Below are 16,521 nucleotides of genomic sequence, written 5' to 3'. Positions count from 1 at the left end.
TTCTTTATGCATTCAAGCTTACTATGACCAATAACTAAATTTCAATAGCTAAATACACGATCTATGTATGATACTATCTCAATCTATGTTTATATAAATATATATAATGAAATTTCCTTAAGATTATTTCAGAATAGATGAAATACTGACAGTTAATTACTAAATAACTGATATAACCGAACATGAACATCCTATATTACTTTAATGTTCATCAAGAATTTTCATGGGGGCCAGGAACAGTGGCTCATGCCTATAATCCTACTGCTCTGGAAGACTGAGGTGGGAGGATTGCTTTAGTTTAGAAGTTCAAGACCAGGCTGAAAAAGAGCAAGACTCTGTCTCTGTTAAAAATAGAAAAATTAGCCAGATATGATGGTTTACCTGTAGTCCCAGCTACTCAGGAGGCTGAGGCAGGAGATCACTTGAGCCCAGGAGTTTGAGGTTGCAGGGAGCTATGATGATACCACTGCACTCTATCCAGGGTGACAGAGTGAGATACTGGTTGAAAAAAAAAGACAGAGAGAACAAAGAGAGAGAAACAGAAAAGGTGGCACCACACACACTAAAGAGAAGTCCAGAATTGCAGTCTGATGCAAGTATTAGCTGTATGAATGGTGGCATGTCCAAAGGCAACTGGAATAGAGTCACTTTATGAGGCAGGCATAAAGAGGAAATCATCATGACATGAGGTGGTAGTCCTTCAAATTATGCTGATGTGTTGATGTGCCTTCAGCTCCGAATATCAGCCCTCCAGCTGCTTCTGCAAAATTGTATTAATAGGATCTCATTTTATTGATGATATTAAAAATGCAAGTTATGCTCACAGACTGTGTCTTAATGTCTGGAAATGCCCGGGATGCTTGTCTGTAGCTACTGTTGTTAAGAAGTGTGATTTACAGAGCCAGAATAAATTTTAGTAAAGTATTATATATGGCAAAGGAAAAGCTCTAAGAATGAATTGAAAAACATTTTATTCCAAATACAAATCATTTTTAAACTGTTTTGCAAAAACTTTTAAACATATATTAAAAGTTAAGAGAATAGCATAATTAACCTCCATAAATTTTTCTTTGAGCTTCAACAGTTATGAACATCTTACCAATCTTTTTATCTAATCATCACCTAATCTTTTTCAGCGTGTTTTAAAACAGGCGTCCTGTCATTACCATTAAAGTCAGTATGGATCTTTAATAGATAAGACTTTTTAAAAAGGTAACCACAGTATTTTTATCACACCTAAAAAGATTACAAATACTTCCTGGCTCTCAAGTTGTGTTCAGTTTTCCTAACTGTCTTTAGAGTTGGTTTGTTTCATTTGATTGCTGTGTCTTTTAAATCTCCTTTAATGTACCACAGTTTTCAGTCCCATGTACTGGAATGCCATCTATCTATTGAAGAAACAGTCATTGTTTTGTAGAAGTTCCCATGATCTGGATTTATCTGGTTTGTATCTGTCCTCCAAATTCCCTATGAAGTGATTTGTAGACTTTGCTAGACTCATAAACCTATTTTAAAATTGACTGCAAATATTACACCATTTAACGAGGTACACAGTGTCTGCTTGTAGCTTATTTTTATTGACATTGAGATTGTTTAGTTGGCATACCTGATTATTTAATGTGGAAATGTTAGTGAAATTGATTTTTCTTTGAGAGATTGTTAATGTTTTCTAAAACCTTAAATGGCAGAAGTCAGTATATAATTTGCAATATGGTCTTCATTAAGAAAAATAATCCATTATTTTATACTTTTAAGTTTTTATAACTTTTCTATACTTCTTACAAACTATGTTGAATTACAAAGACTAACCTAACTCATTAATCAATAGATGTACCTCTAACGGGAACCTTAGTGACTACAAAATCACTTAACGTATATATTAGAGTAATTTTAATGACAGGGCTGGCCACTGAAGCTATGAATTGGATTTTTGCCCCTCAAAATTCATAAATTGAAGCCCTAACTAATGTGAACGTATTTGAAAATAGGAACCTTATAAGGAAATAAGAAAGGTTGAATGAGGTCGTAAAGATGGAACTGAATCTAGTAAGGTATTCTTATAAGAAAAGGAAAAGAGGCTAAACCTCTTTTTCTCACACATACACACACATGAGAACACAGCAAGAGGAAGGCCAGCAGCAAGCCAGGCAGACAGCCATCACCAGAAACTGACTCAGTTCACACCCTGATCATGTCCAAGGTTGTGGCAAAATAAATTTATGTTGTTTAAACCACACAGTCTGTGGTATTTTGTTATGGCAGCCTGAGCTAAGACAAATTTTGTTATCAAAAGTGGGGTTCTATTGTAACAAGTACTTAAAAATATGAAAGTGGCTTTGGAACTGGGTAAAGGGTGGAAGCTGGAGGAGTTTTGAGGTGAATGCTGGAAGAAGCTTAGATTGCCATGAACAGAATGTTAGTAAAATTATGGAGTAATTTTAATGACAGGGCTAGACTCATTCTGGTAAAATATCAGAAATAAGGAATATGTTATTGGACACTGTAAAAAGGCCATCTTTATTTTAAAGTACAGAAAAGTTGGCTGAACAATGTTTATTTTGTGTTGTAAGATAGGACTTGTTAATGGTGAAAATGGACATTAAGCTGATGAGATTTCTAAGCCATGTGTTGAGGGATTTTCTTGTTTCTTTCTGGCTGCTTATCCTTAAATTTGAGGAGAGAGAGATTACTCAAAGATAGAATTGTTAAGCAAAAAGGCATCAAATCTGAAAGATCTGGAGAATTTTGCCTATATATATTGCAAAACAATGAGAAAGCATGAACTGAAACCCAGCCAGTTTGAACTGAAGAGAACAGAGATGGGATAAAATTGCCTTCTTTCACTTGACAGAACTATTCAGCTGTAAACATGGGTTGTTCTTCAAGAAGAGGGAAATACAACCTGGAAGGCAAGTCAGAGATTTGGATCACCTTGGTTTTGGCAGACAATATATGCTTCATCTAAAGGTGTGAGGGCAGAAATGTCCTACAGAGCCATGGTGTTGGGGCACTCAGAGCCTTGGGGATGGAACCCCACAACGACAAAGCTACAAAGGCTACATTGGACTATGGGTTTAACACTGCTGCCCTTCCAGGGCTAGGGGTCAAACCAAGCCAAAGAGGATGATTCTCAAGCCTTAATATCTCATGGAAATTGTGTTACTAAGGTTTGGGCTTCTGTCAGACCCATTAGCCCTTTTGTTTTCTTCTGATCCCTCCATTTTGAAATGGGAATAACTATTCTATATGTTTTGCTATTGTTTTTTGGACATAAATTGGTCTCCTAAGTTATAGCTGGAGAAGAATTTTGCCTTAGTATGAATCATACCTCAATTCTCTCTCATATTTAGTTTAGATGGTATTTAGATGAAACTTTGGACTTTGGACTTTGGAGTTGATGCTGGAATGATTATTTTCCACATGAGAGGGGCATGAATTTTGTGTGGCTAAGAGCAGAAAGTTCTGAACTGAATTGTGACCCACCCAAATTTATATGTTGAAGACTTGACCCCCAATATGACTGTATTTGGAGATAGGTAGGTAATGTTAAATGAGGTCGTAATAGTGGAACCCAACCCAAAAGGATTAATGTCTTTATAAGAAGAGGAAGAGAGACTAGAACTTTTTTCCCTCTCTCTCTCTCTCTCTCTCTCTGATTTTTGAGGACACAAAAACAAGACAGCCAATAGCAAGCCTGGAAAAGAGCCCTCACCAGATGTGGACCACACTGGCAACATGATCTTGGGCTTCTATCCTCCATAACTGCAAGAAAATACATTTCTGTTGTTTAAGCTACCCAGTCTGTGGTATTTTGTTATGGAAGCCCAAGCTAAGGCAGCCATGGATTAGCAGCAGTTTATATTCATTTAGGCAGCTTTTTTTGTCTTTCCTTATGAATTAGTTGTGAATGATATGCCCAAATTTGAGGCCAACAATCAAGAGATATTCATATCAAATTTAGAATAGAATTCAGTACACTTTCTGAATGTACATAGTACATTAAGATTGTAGAGGTTCTTTCTGTAGTGAAATTATGAAACTTCTAGACTTAACATTTCCTAACTGTCTTCTATACTGGGGTTGTCTGACTATCTCTCACAGTTTAATGAATATTCCTGGAATGTTCCTGGACCTCCCATTATAGTGTTCAGTTGGACTGGCCTCTCATGATTAATAGAAAATGGAATTGGATTGGCATTTCCTGACTGATAGAAATGTTTTAATGTAAAAATTATCTGTAGCATCCATATAATTCTTAATTACAAATTATAATTTATAGATTATAATTATATATTGTAGATTAACAATCGAGTCAATAAAAAACTGCTTTATTTGATTACTAGAAAAATTCTGAAAGTAGATGAGTAAAGTCAATAGAAAAATGTTGAGTTTAGTTGCCTCATGGAAACTAAAATATTAATATTTATTGGAAAATTTTGCATGCACTAAATTTTGCCAGGTAGAGCACAACCATGGATTTGGTTGAAATTATCACCATATAACAAAGCCTAACTTAGAGATCCAACATGTGGTAACCTAAAATCCAAATCCAGTACCAACAGATATGCCAAGTTTGACATGCATAGTATTTTTTGTTTTAATTTGAATTGCTTGTCAATGTTTAGAAATGAGTAGACTTCATATAAAAGTCCAGAATATCTGGCTTCTCTTGGGAAGAATCTGGCAACACTGATGTGCCAGTTGAGTGGCTTGACTAAACCCCTTAGAAAGGGGGATTGTGCTATTTAGTTCTTATTGTTTTCCACACATATCTGCTTCATTTATTTGATATGTGTGACCCCTGTAGGCTTTTATATTTTCAATCTTAGTACTCACTTGTATCAACGTGTGTCAACAATATTACCAGTATTTCCTCTTTTTTTACTTCCAATTATGTTTGTACAGTCCTCCATGAGAAATTGGTGTTAGATATTAATTAATTTTAAAAAATAATTGCTGATGAGGAATAGAACATCATTTATATATTACAGTAAGATTTGGTTGGTAACATATGTACATATAATAACAGCTCATTAAATATTCAAGATTGACAAACAACAAATATTACCATGAAACCTAATGAGATCCTTACACTCTGGTTGTATGGGTGTGTACATTTATTTGAAAATAGTGTTACTTCTTGATTAGAAATTGGATATATTCCTTTTCCATCATGTAATATAAAACACTACAACAAGTAGAATCAAACTGAGCTCTATATAGTTGTTTCTGAATTCATATACTGTTTTATTTAGTCTATTTTGCCTTGAAAGAAAAATTGTGATTACAAATATACTTCCATAAAACAGATTCTAAAACTATTTCTCTTTAGCATACAAACGGCTAGATGGTTCAAATGAATGTTGCAACAATCACAGCCTCACAGATGTGTGCTTCTCCTACAGAAATAATCTTAATAAACGTTTGGTAAGTTATTCCTAAAATGGTTTTCTTTGACTTATGTAATTATTATGAAAATAAATATGTAGAATTAAAGTAGGATCTTTGAAAATTTTCTCTTTTACCCTCTTTATTTTAACCATTTGTTAAAATCTGTACATTTCATTTTTTTATTGATTTATGGAATAGAGGTACAGATTTTGTTATATGGATATATTGCATAGCTTTTTGTGTAACCTCCAGTTAGTGTACACGGTAACCATTAGGTAATTTCTCATTATACACCCCTTTCCCAACCTGTGCACTTCTGAGTCTGCAATGTGTATTATTCCACTCTCTATGTCCATGTGTACTCATTACAAAATCTGTACATTTTAAATGTTACATTTCTTTGAAAATCTTTAAAATATTATAATGAAATTATCTTATTTGGTCCATATTCTACTTGAATCCAGTTTGTAGTAGATATACATAAATGTCTTATGTTTTATACAAGCTACATTACCATTATGCTAGATGACACAAAAGATATAGAAGGCATTTAACTTGGATTTTTTTGTTAATAAATCACTTATACTTGACTAATTAATACTTTGTTCCCAGCACGGATGTCTGCCTGCCCGGAAAGCAGTTGAAGCCACCAAAGTTTGTAGGACCAATAAAGATTGTAAAAAAGGATCAACTGCAAGTTTCTGTATAGTGCCATCTTTGGAAATTCACACTCGCTTAATGAAAGTGAAACATTCGTCTCAAATTGATACATTGTACATAGGACATCCACTGCACCTTCACTACATGGGTAGGTATCCTAGTAGATCCTCAGAAAATCACTATCATACATACTCACAGTGGTGGAAACTCAGTGTCAATTCTTGCACTGATTTTATGACTTACCACTTATCAAAGCTTTGTTAACTTGTATTTAATAAACATTAAATGAATGTTAGGCAGGAGGCAAAATTCTGAATTTATAAGGCCAGATGCAGCTAAAACCCATCCCTGCCCAAGGATAACATTTTTTCTTCACCACCTTTTATGCCCATAGCAAATACATGCTTATAAAATTTATTCAAGTTCCTCAAAATGATGGCAAGAGCAACATGCTTTAAAGAATTTCAGGATGCAGAGAGATGTAACCAAGAAGTAATTTTCACATAAATTTTGCATAAATACAATTTCAAAATGGGGCCAGTATAACTGTTTAATAGTGGTAATATGGGGCTAAGTATATAACTTCTCCATATGGCTGAAGATCATACAGTGTAGCTCATATTGCTTTAATTTGTGTTACTTTCTTAAATAAAAGATTTATTGAAATACAGTTCACATACCATACAACTCATCCGCATAAAGTATACAAATTATTGGCTTTTAGTATATTTCTAGAGTTGCACAAACTGTCACCACAATTTTAGAACATTTTTATCACTTCTCAAGAAAACTTTGTACTCAGTACTCAGTAGCAATTATCCCCGTTTTTCCTTTTCTCCAAACCTTGGCAACCATAATCACTTTATATGTATATTTGCATATTCTGAATATTTCATATAAGTGAAATGAAGCAATTTGTAACCTTTTGTATCAGATTTAGCATAGTTTTTTCAAGATTCATGCATATTGTAGCATTTGTCATTACTTCACTCCTTTTTAGGGCTAATACTCCATTATATAGGTATATTGTATTATTTATCCATTCATCAGTTGATAGACATTTGAATCATTTCTTTAAAAAGGTTTCTCATTTTATACTCATACTAATAGATACAATCTGGATCATCCTCCTTATTAGTTTGTTGCTAAGTAACTCTAGAGTTCAACTATTAAATGCATCGTGAATGAAGCAGTACTACCAATTAGAGTAATTCAGAAGTATGTCCCGTGGGTTCTACATAATTACAGGAAAGGAGCTTTAAATGTTTGAAAAACACTGGATTGTGAAATACAGAGGGGAAAAGACTTTAATAATGCCCTCTTCTTGTTGCTTGTTTAAGCAGTGAAGATAATAACTAGCAAAAGATGTTAAGTGACATAATATAATTGTAGTAAATATAATTTTAATGTTTAAAGAGTATAGTCATTTTTATTAAATTCTAGTATATATTTTCCAGTCATGTTCTGCATTTGGTAACCATACCAAATTACTACATTGTGTTGCTTTGTGTTATATGCTTTAGCACAATCATTAGTTTGTGTATGTGAGGCATATAGCCTGTCTGCATACAATGGGGAAGAGATAGGCTAGCTCAATATTGGGCCATAATTTGGAAAGTCTGGCTAAACGTTGATAAAATTCATAATGTTTTTCTTATGTGGTATGAATAACTTTTTTTTCTCTTTCAGTAAGCGTAACCAGTTTTATCCCTCGTTTCAACTTTCTAAGCATAGATCTGCCAGTGATTGTGGAGACATTTGTCAAGTATCCTTTCTAGTGTGAAATGTTTAAAAGTGTACTACTTGTAGCTTGAGCAGTCTTGTCGTGGTTATAGCCTTCATAGACCTTACAAGTATTAATTATAATTGATCAGTTTTAAAAGTGGCTTTACTGTTGAAAGGAATCAAATTATGATAAAGTTAGAGGAGAAAGATTGATAAGGGATGAGGAAAGATTATGATGAAAGGGAACAAACCCAGAATACAAATTGAGAGTTGGCTGTACAGATCTCTAATTTTTCTTTTAAGTAAAAAGGAGATGAAAACCTCAGTCTAGGAAGGCAGCAATTCTGCCTAAATGGGAGATTCATATGCATTATCAGGAATTGTATAAATCTATTTCACTGGTTCTAAGGAGGAATGGGTAAGGAAATTGCAACTAGTGTCCACTATTAAAAAACAAAAAACAAAAAAACTGGGCTCTGTGGCATATTTTTATGTTTAAAGATATATATTTTAAAAATTGATTATTACGTAGAATTTGAATAAACTAAACAATTTGAAAGTTTTATTTTTATTGTTTTAACATCTTGGATTTTTTCAATGATTTCCTTATAAAAAGCAAATTGAAATAGTGAATCGTTCTTTAAAAAAAAGAAAAAAAAATATATATATATATATGTCTTGTTGTCTGCAGCTTTGTCTCAGATTTTATGCTGTAACCTGATAGATTATTGTAAAATTAAATACCGTTCAAGGATCAAAATCCTATGTTTCCTAGTATAAAATACTTTATATAGATAAAAAATAATTTTCTCATTTATTTTAAAATTCTTTTTCTTGGTATATTATTAAAGGTACATATCAGAGCTTAGCAAACTTTTGTCTCTAAAGGACCAGATAGTAATATTTTTATGACTTATGGGCCATACAATATCTTTCACGAATACTCAGTTTTACTGTTGTCAATATGAACGCAATCGTAGGCAATATATGAAATAGAACAAGCATGACTGTGTTGCATTAAATCCTTTTTTACAAAAACCTGATGATAAGTAGGAGTTTTGTCTGTGGACTGTATTTTGTTGATCTCTGCTTTGAACTTATCTTCTTGGAAACTCATTAAAAATTAGTTTAGTATATAAATGCTTGGCATTTATTTTAATCTATTTGAAAGTTTTGAACTTCATAACAGTATAAACTCATTTCTCATAGACGAGTTTTAAAAAGGGAATGTTCACTTCTGGTTTCTGGTCAGCCTGTATGAAGCTTAAAAATCACCAATGCATTCATTCTACCAACAAGTAAAAAGCTAAACAAACTGAAAAATCATCAGCTTGTTTTAAATCTCACAGACATTTTAGATCTGTCAGAGTACTGACTCATAGGGAAAAATGATTGCCAAACATTTGGAAAGATGGAGAAGTAGATATAATTAAGTCTTACTGGAGTAGAAACCCATGAACAGAAACTTCCACAAGAACCAATTTTTCCGATAGGAAAATCTAGACTGTGATTGTCAAATTGCTGGAAAATGTGTGGAACACTTTGAGAGTTTTTTTTTTTTTTTTTTTTTTAAGTTACAAAACTACAAAGGGGCCAGGCGCAGTGGCTCACACCTATAATCCTAGCACTCTGGGAGGCCGAGGAGGGCGGATTGTTTGAGCTCAGGAGTTCAAGACCAGCCTGAGCAAGAGTGAGACCCCGTCTCTACTAAAAATAGAGAGAAATTATATAGACAGCTAAAAATATATATAGAGAGAAAAATTAGCCGGGCATGGTGGCACATGCCTGTAGTCCCAGCTACTCGGGAGGCTGAGATAGGAGGATTGCCTGACCCCAGGAGTTTGAGGTTGCTGTGAGCTAGGCTGACACCAAGGCCCTCTAGCCTGGGCAACAGAGTGAGACTCTGTCTCAAAAAAAAAAAAAAGACAAACTACAAAGGTATCAGTTACAGAGGAGAGCCACACTTAGTGTGAATTACTTTCAGGAATGCTGCCAGGTCCTCACAGTGAATACCAGAGAAATGTCTTCTTGTGCTTCCAGCAGAGGGAGGAAAAGAAGAACCACTTTGAAATGCATGCGACCATTTTTATTTTTTATCAAGACCTGCCCTCAGAAACTATTTTACCCACTATTTTACCCAAGCCTAAGCAACCTAAGAGAAAGGAAATACCCAACCCCACCAACTCCTAGACATCCTGTTGCACCTTAGAAGAGAAAGCGAGAGGCACTGGTGCAAATCACCACCTAGGGCTCCAGGTTACCAAAACACAGAGACCTAATTAAAGGATTAAATAATTCTTTCCCCCACATTTTATGACCTCATAACTAGGGTTTATTTGTGGCAGTTCCTTTTAACCACCGTACCATCTCTACCTTCCAAAAAAAAAAAAAACTTAGAAAACATGCTAAAGGCCAGAATACTTAAAGAGACTGAACAAGCCTCAAAGCTAGAGTCAGATATGTCAAGAACATTGGAGTTATCAGGCCAGGAGTTTTAGCAAAACTATGAATAATATGCTAAGGGAATTAATAGAAAAAATTGGAAAACATGCATGAACAAATATGGAATATAAGCAGAAAGATGGAAATTTAAAAAAAATGTAAGAGATAATAAATGAATGCCTTTAATGGGTTCATTAGTAGACAGGACATGGCTGATGAAAGACCCTCAGAGCTTGACAATCTGACAATAGAAATTTCAAACTGAAAAGAAAACGGAAAAAAGACTAAACACTGACAAAACCAGAATATCCAAGAACTCTAAGTGTACAAAATTTACAACATACATATAATGGAGATATCAGGAGGAGAGAGATGAACAGAAAAAAATATGAAAAATTATAACTGAGAATTTTCTCACATTAAAGTCAAACACCGAGCCACAAAGAATCTCAGAGAACACTAAGCAGGCTGCATGCCAAATTCTACATGCAGGCTTATCATGTTAAAACGTCAAGTGATCAAAGATTTTTTTCACAAAAAATCTTGAAATAACCCAGGGGGAGGGGGGAATCTTAACCTAAAAAGTATCAAAGATAAGAAAGATACTCAACTACTTAGAATTATGCAAGCAAGAAGTGAATTGAGTGAAATATTTTGTGTTTAGAAGAAAAGCAAGCCAGAGTTATTTCTCCTAGTAAAATATCTTTTTAAAAATTAAGGACCTGTCACAGACAAACCAAAATTAAGAAAATATGTTGCCAGTAAATATTCTTATGAAAAAAAAAGTTACAACGATTGCTTCAGCAAGAAGGAAAATTATATGTCAGAAATTCAGAACTACATGAAGAAAGGAAGAACATTAAAGAAAGAATAAGTAATGATAAATACATTTTTTCACATTTTTTATGTAACAACTGTTGATGTGTTCAACCATAAAAATGCTTTTGCATAAGTGAAATGAATGACACATGGGATAGGGAGGTATTAGGAATCTTTTTTGATATAATTTATTTGTGTTGCCCATGAAGTAATGCAGTATTCTCTGACGTTTATTTGGATTAGTTGTCAATGTATATTGCAAACTCTATGATAACAATTAAAATCTTTTTAAGGAAGTACAATTGATAATGCTAACAAAAAAGAGCAAATTGAATTATATAAAATGTTCAAAACCACAAAAGTCTGGAAAAGTATGGAAGGAAAAATTGAAACAAAGAGGAAAGACAACAAATACACAACAAATATGAAACATATTTGAAACAAATATGAAAAATACTTCTCCAACTACATCAGTACTCACTTGAGGCATCAGTGGTCTAAATTGCCCATTAAAAGAGATTGTCAGAGCAGATTCCAAATACAGGTTCTATCTGTAAGAAACCTACTTTAAATACAACTATGTATAATTAAATAATATTAAAAGTAGAAGGATGGAGAAAAATGTACCATGCTAGCACCAATCGAAAGAAAGTTACAGTGCCAATATTTTAGGCAGAGGAGACTTCAGAGCGAGGAAAGTTATCGGAGATAATGAGAATTATTACAGAATGGTGAAGGGGTATGTACTCCAGAGGATGTAGGAATTAGTGTGCACTTAGCAGAGAGCTTCAGCATACAGAGACAAAAATTTATAAAACTGCAAAAAGAAACAAGTGAATCCACTATTATACTTGGAGACTTTAAACACTGCTCTATCAGAAATGGACAGACGCAACAGGCAGGAAATAAGTAAGGACATACTTGAACTCGGTCCTGTCAATCAACTGGATAGATTTAATATCTATACATTACTTCATCTGCTCTCAAATCCCAGTGGAATTAGCCTAAAAACCAGTAACAGGAAGATAACTAGAAAATCCCTCAAAATAAGGAATTGCGTCAAGGAAGAAATCTCTAGAGAAACTAACAATTTCTTCTGGGAAAAAAAAAAAAGCAGTGAATACTAAAATACAGCCTTTTTAGAAAAATGTGTGATGCAGCAAAAGCAATGCTAAGAGGGAAATTTGTATCACTAATTGAGTCTATTCAAAAAGAATAATGATCTAAAATCAATAAGCTTCCACCCTGGAAAACTACAACACTGTTCAAATTAAATCCAAAGTAAACAGAACAAAAATAAACATTTGAGCATGAATCAATTTTAAAACATAAAATTAGAGAACAACCAAGCTACAAGACTGTAGAAAAATTAAGAAAAAAAGAGATGACACAGATTGCTACAGTTAGAAATGAAAGAGGGGACAATACTACAAATCCTGTGGACATTAAAAGAATAATAAAGGAATGATATTAGCAACTCTCTGCCCACAAGTTTTATGATTTGTATGAACAGGACCCATTTCTGGAAAGACACAATCTGCCAAAACTCACATAGGTAGAAATTGACAATTTGAATGAGCCCATATCTATTAAAGAAAATAATTCACTAAGTTGTAACATTCAAAAACAAATATAACAAACTCAGATTTGTTCACTACAATTTCTTCCATCTCTTTCAGAAAATAAAAACAGAAGGAATAATTGGTAACTCAAAATGAAGCCACCATCACCATATTACCAAAACCAAAGACAGAACAAGAACGCTACTGACCAGTATCTCTTAATGAATACAAATACAAAAATCTTTGATAAAATATTACAAATATGCAGAACTGATTCAATATTTGAAAATAAATTAATGTATTCCATCACATCAACAAGCTAAAGGGAAGAAAAGTATCTTGATATATCAATCAATGCAGAAAGAACATTTGGCATTACCTTACACCCCTTCATGGGAAAAAAAAAGAAAAAAACCTCTCATTAAACTAGTAATCCAGACTTTCTCAAATTAACGAAGAACATCTACAAAAACCCTATAATTAATATTATAGTTACTGGTGAGAAAGTATTCATGGTATGGTCAAGAACATGCAAGGATGTCCTCCCTCACAGCTGTTTTTCAATGTCATATTAGAAGCCCTAACTTACACAATGAGACAATAAAGGGAACTAAATTGCCTATATAACAATAATATACATCTGTGACATGAAATAAAAATAACATTTGTATTAAAAATGAAAAGAAATACTGAGATATAAGTTGAAAATATGTTCAAAGTCTATATGAGCAAAACTACAAACTCTGATAGAAGAACACAAAGCAAAATAAGTCTGGAGATACTATATGTCCATGAATAGGAAGGAATACTCAATATTGTCATAATCTTAGGTGTCCCCCACTTTACCTGTAGATTTAATGCAGCCCAGTCAAAATCCTGGCAGGTTATTTTGTGGATATTAAAAAACTAATTCTAAAGTTTATCTGGAGAGGCAAAAGATCTGTAAGTATTCAACAGAATATTGAAAGAAAACTATGTTAAAAAACTGACATTAGTGAATTTCAAAACACACTGAAAGACTGTAGTAATCAAAACAATGTAGCATTAACAAAAGAATAAACAATTGGAAGGGAAGAAAGAAGAGAGAGGGAAAGAGAAAGGAAAGAGAAAAAATAGAAACAAAGGAAGCAGGATGGAAGGAGAAAAAAGGAAAGAAGGAAAAAGAAAAAGGAAAATAAATAAAGGGAGAGGAAAAAAGAAAGAAAAAATCCAGGCACAGCTCTTAAACACTTCACAAGAAAATAACTGGAAATGAATTATAAAGTGTAAAACTCAAAACTATCAAACTTTTAAAAGGAGATCTGAAAGCCCTTGTATGCGGTGATGACTTTCTATATAATACATCAAAGACACAATTCAGGAAAAAAAGAATTAGTATGCTAGACCTCATTAAAACAAAACCTTCTGTTCTGCTAAAGACACTATCAGGAAATGAAAAGAGAAGGCACATACTGTGAGAAAATATCTGCAAAAAAGTGCCAGATAAAGGACTGTTTTCCAAACTATACCCCGTTCCTAAAAAAAGAAGACAAAGCAATTACAAAATGATTCAAAGACCTAAACAGACACCTCACCAAAGAAGATATATGCAGTTAATAATCATATGAGAAGATGCTGCACCTTAAGTCTTTGGGGAATTGCAAATTGAAATGAGGTACCGCTCCATACATCTTAGAATGGTTAAGATGAGTGCACCAATTGCTGGTGAGGATGTCAAACAACAGAAACTCTCATTTATTGCTGGTGGGAATGCAAAATGGTATGGCCATTTGGGAAGACAGTTTAATAATTTCTTACAAAACTAAATATTCTCTTACCTAATGATCCAACAAGTGTGGGTTTTGGTACTTTCAAAGGTATTGAAAACATTCTCACATGAAAATCTATGCATGGATGTTTATACCAGCTTTATTCATAATTCCCAAAATTGGAAGAAACCACCATGTCCTTTGTTAGGTTACTGGGTAAAGTGTGATACAACCAGACAATAGAGTATTATTTAACACTGAAAATAAATGAGCTATCCAGCCACAAAAAGACATGGAGGAAAGTTAAATGTATATTATTAAGTGGAAAAATGCCAATCTGAAAAGGCTACCTTTTGTATAATTCTGAGAATATGACATTCTGGAAAGACAGAAACATGGAGACAGTGAAGAGGTTAGTGGAAACCAGGAGTTGGAAGAAGAGAGGATGAATTGGCAGAGTAAAGAGGATTTGGGGGGTAGTGTATCTGTTCTGTATGATGGTACAATAGAGTATACATGTCATTAAACATTTGTCAAAACCTATGTATAACACCCAGAGTGAACTTTAATGTGTACTACAGATGATGATATGATGTGTGTATATATGTAGGTTTATTGCTTGTAACAAATCCACCTTGATAGTGTGAGAGGTAGATAACAATGTAGCTTGTGGGTGGGTGGGCATAGGAAATATATGGGAACTACTGCTTCATGCTCAATTTTGATTTGAACCTAAAACTTCTCAAAAATAAATTTTAGTTTATTTAAAGAAGTAAAAGGAAGGAAATGGCCTATATTATTGAAAAGAAACTTAAAGAAAGTAGAGCTATTAACTGTAATTCAGTCTTCTGTAATACTGAATACCCTTTTGTGACTCACTGAATTGTGTCTGTTTCTAAGACCTTACAATCTGCTCCTTAACTGATTTTAACCAGGTACCTGATTTCCCTGTCAGGAGCTCTGGCTATTGGTAATGCAGTGCCCTGCTTTGCTTTGGATGGACAGTGGATTTTAAACTCTTTCCTGGATGCCACGCTTGCCTCAGTGATTGGAGATAATGATGTCAAAGATCTGATAGGATTTTTCATTTTGCTTGGTGGCACTGTACTTTTGGCTGCCAATGTTACACTGGGGCTCTGGATGGTTGCAGCATAGTAATTGCACTCATATGCTGGAATCTAACTTACAATACATAGCTATTTGGTAGTATCTGTTGCCATTGATAACTTTACTTGGCATGGACTTATAAATTTCCTTAAAATTGTATCAAAGCCAACAACTTTGAATTCCTCTCATATCTAGTGTCGAAATTCTCAGATGTTTCTAGAACAATTTCTGAACTTACTGAAAAGTGATATAATATTGTCTGTATAACTATATATTTTATCACAACAGTATAAAGGAAAACAGAGTTGGGTAGAATTAATCAGGAAAATGTTTTGGAAAGGCAACATTAGTGAGGATTTGAAGGAGACAGACTTTTCCCAAGTGAACATTTTCTTGGTCTTTATCTCTTGCTGTTTGTTTTGTTTGAAAAGCACTTTTAAACTTAATGGTGTATTATTTTGTACTCTTTAAAAACTGATGTCTGATTATAATTAAATTAATAAAATTCAATAAAATAGTCTGTTGACATGAAAGGTAAAATCTTGGTGCAATGATGCCAAATAAATAAAACAGGAAATAATACCTAAGATTTGATGAGACATATTTTGCCCCACAATAATGGCTCTGTGGTAATGGGTTTCTGCAGCTCTGTAAAAGCACTAGCCTTGATATTCAGAATAGCCTGCTTGATGTGTCTCAGATCTACAGCATTCCAAGGCAGTTAGAATTAAATACCAGAAGTAAGCCAAGTCTTCTGAAAAAGGAAAGTATGATGCTTCAAAAATACTTGCTACTGTTTTCTGTAGAACTTTGAGGCATAGAATTCTTCCACTGTGAATATATTTTGCTGAGGCCATGTAGGGCCTAGATCCTTAGTTCCTGCTTCAGGAAGCAAGGACTTTAAACCCTGAACTATGCTCTGTCTTGAGCTGCTCCCATGGTTTCCTGTGTTGGGTGATTAAACAGCAAGTCATTTCATTTATCATTCCCTAAACCGCCTCTGTGAGTCTTACGTAATCTGTTAGTACAGTGAGAATGGTCTCACATAAGTACAAATATGTTTTTTT

The 16,521-nt window shown here is 33.7% G+C and overlaps 1 protein-coding gene across 1 annotated transcript in view; it reads left to right on the top strand.

The window, feature by feature from the left end:
• LOC123629040 (membrane-bound transcription factor site-2 protease-like) overlaps window positions 1-15,546 on the top strand; it is a 59,300-nt gene extending 43,754 nt beyond the window's left edge. The window contains exons 5-8 of the mRNA XM_045538972.1: window positions 5,333-5,427; window positions 6,004-6,199; window positions 7,741-7,816; window positions 15,283-15,546. Of these exons, the coding sequence (XP_045394928.1) occupies window positions 5,333-5,427; window positions 6,004-6,199; window positions 7,741-7,816; window positions 15,283-15,502 (587 nt within the window). The 3' untranslated portion in view covers window positions 15,503-15,546. The remainder of the gene's footprint in view (window positions 1-5,332; window positions 5,428-6,003; window positions 6,200-7,740; window positions 7,817-15,282) is intronic.
• Window positions 15,547-16,521: the final 975 nt, after the last annotated feature.

Source organism: Lemur catta, chromosome Y (genome assembly GCF_020740605.2).
Source record: "Lemur catta isolate mLemCat1 chromosome Y, mLemCat1.pri, whole genome shotgun sequence".
NCBI lineage: Eukaryota > Metazoa > Chordata > Mammalia > Primates > Lemuridae > Lemur > Lemur catta.
The sequence above is the reverse complement of the archived record's forward strand: the minus strand, read 5'-3'. Positions and strand labels throughout refer to the sequence as shown.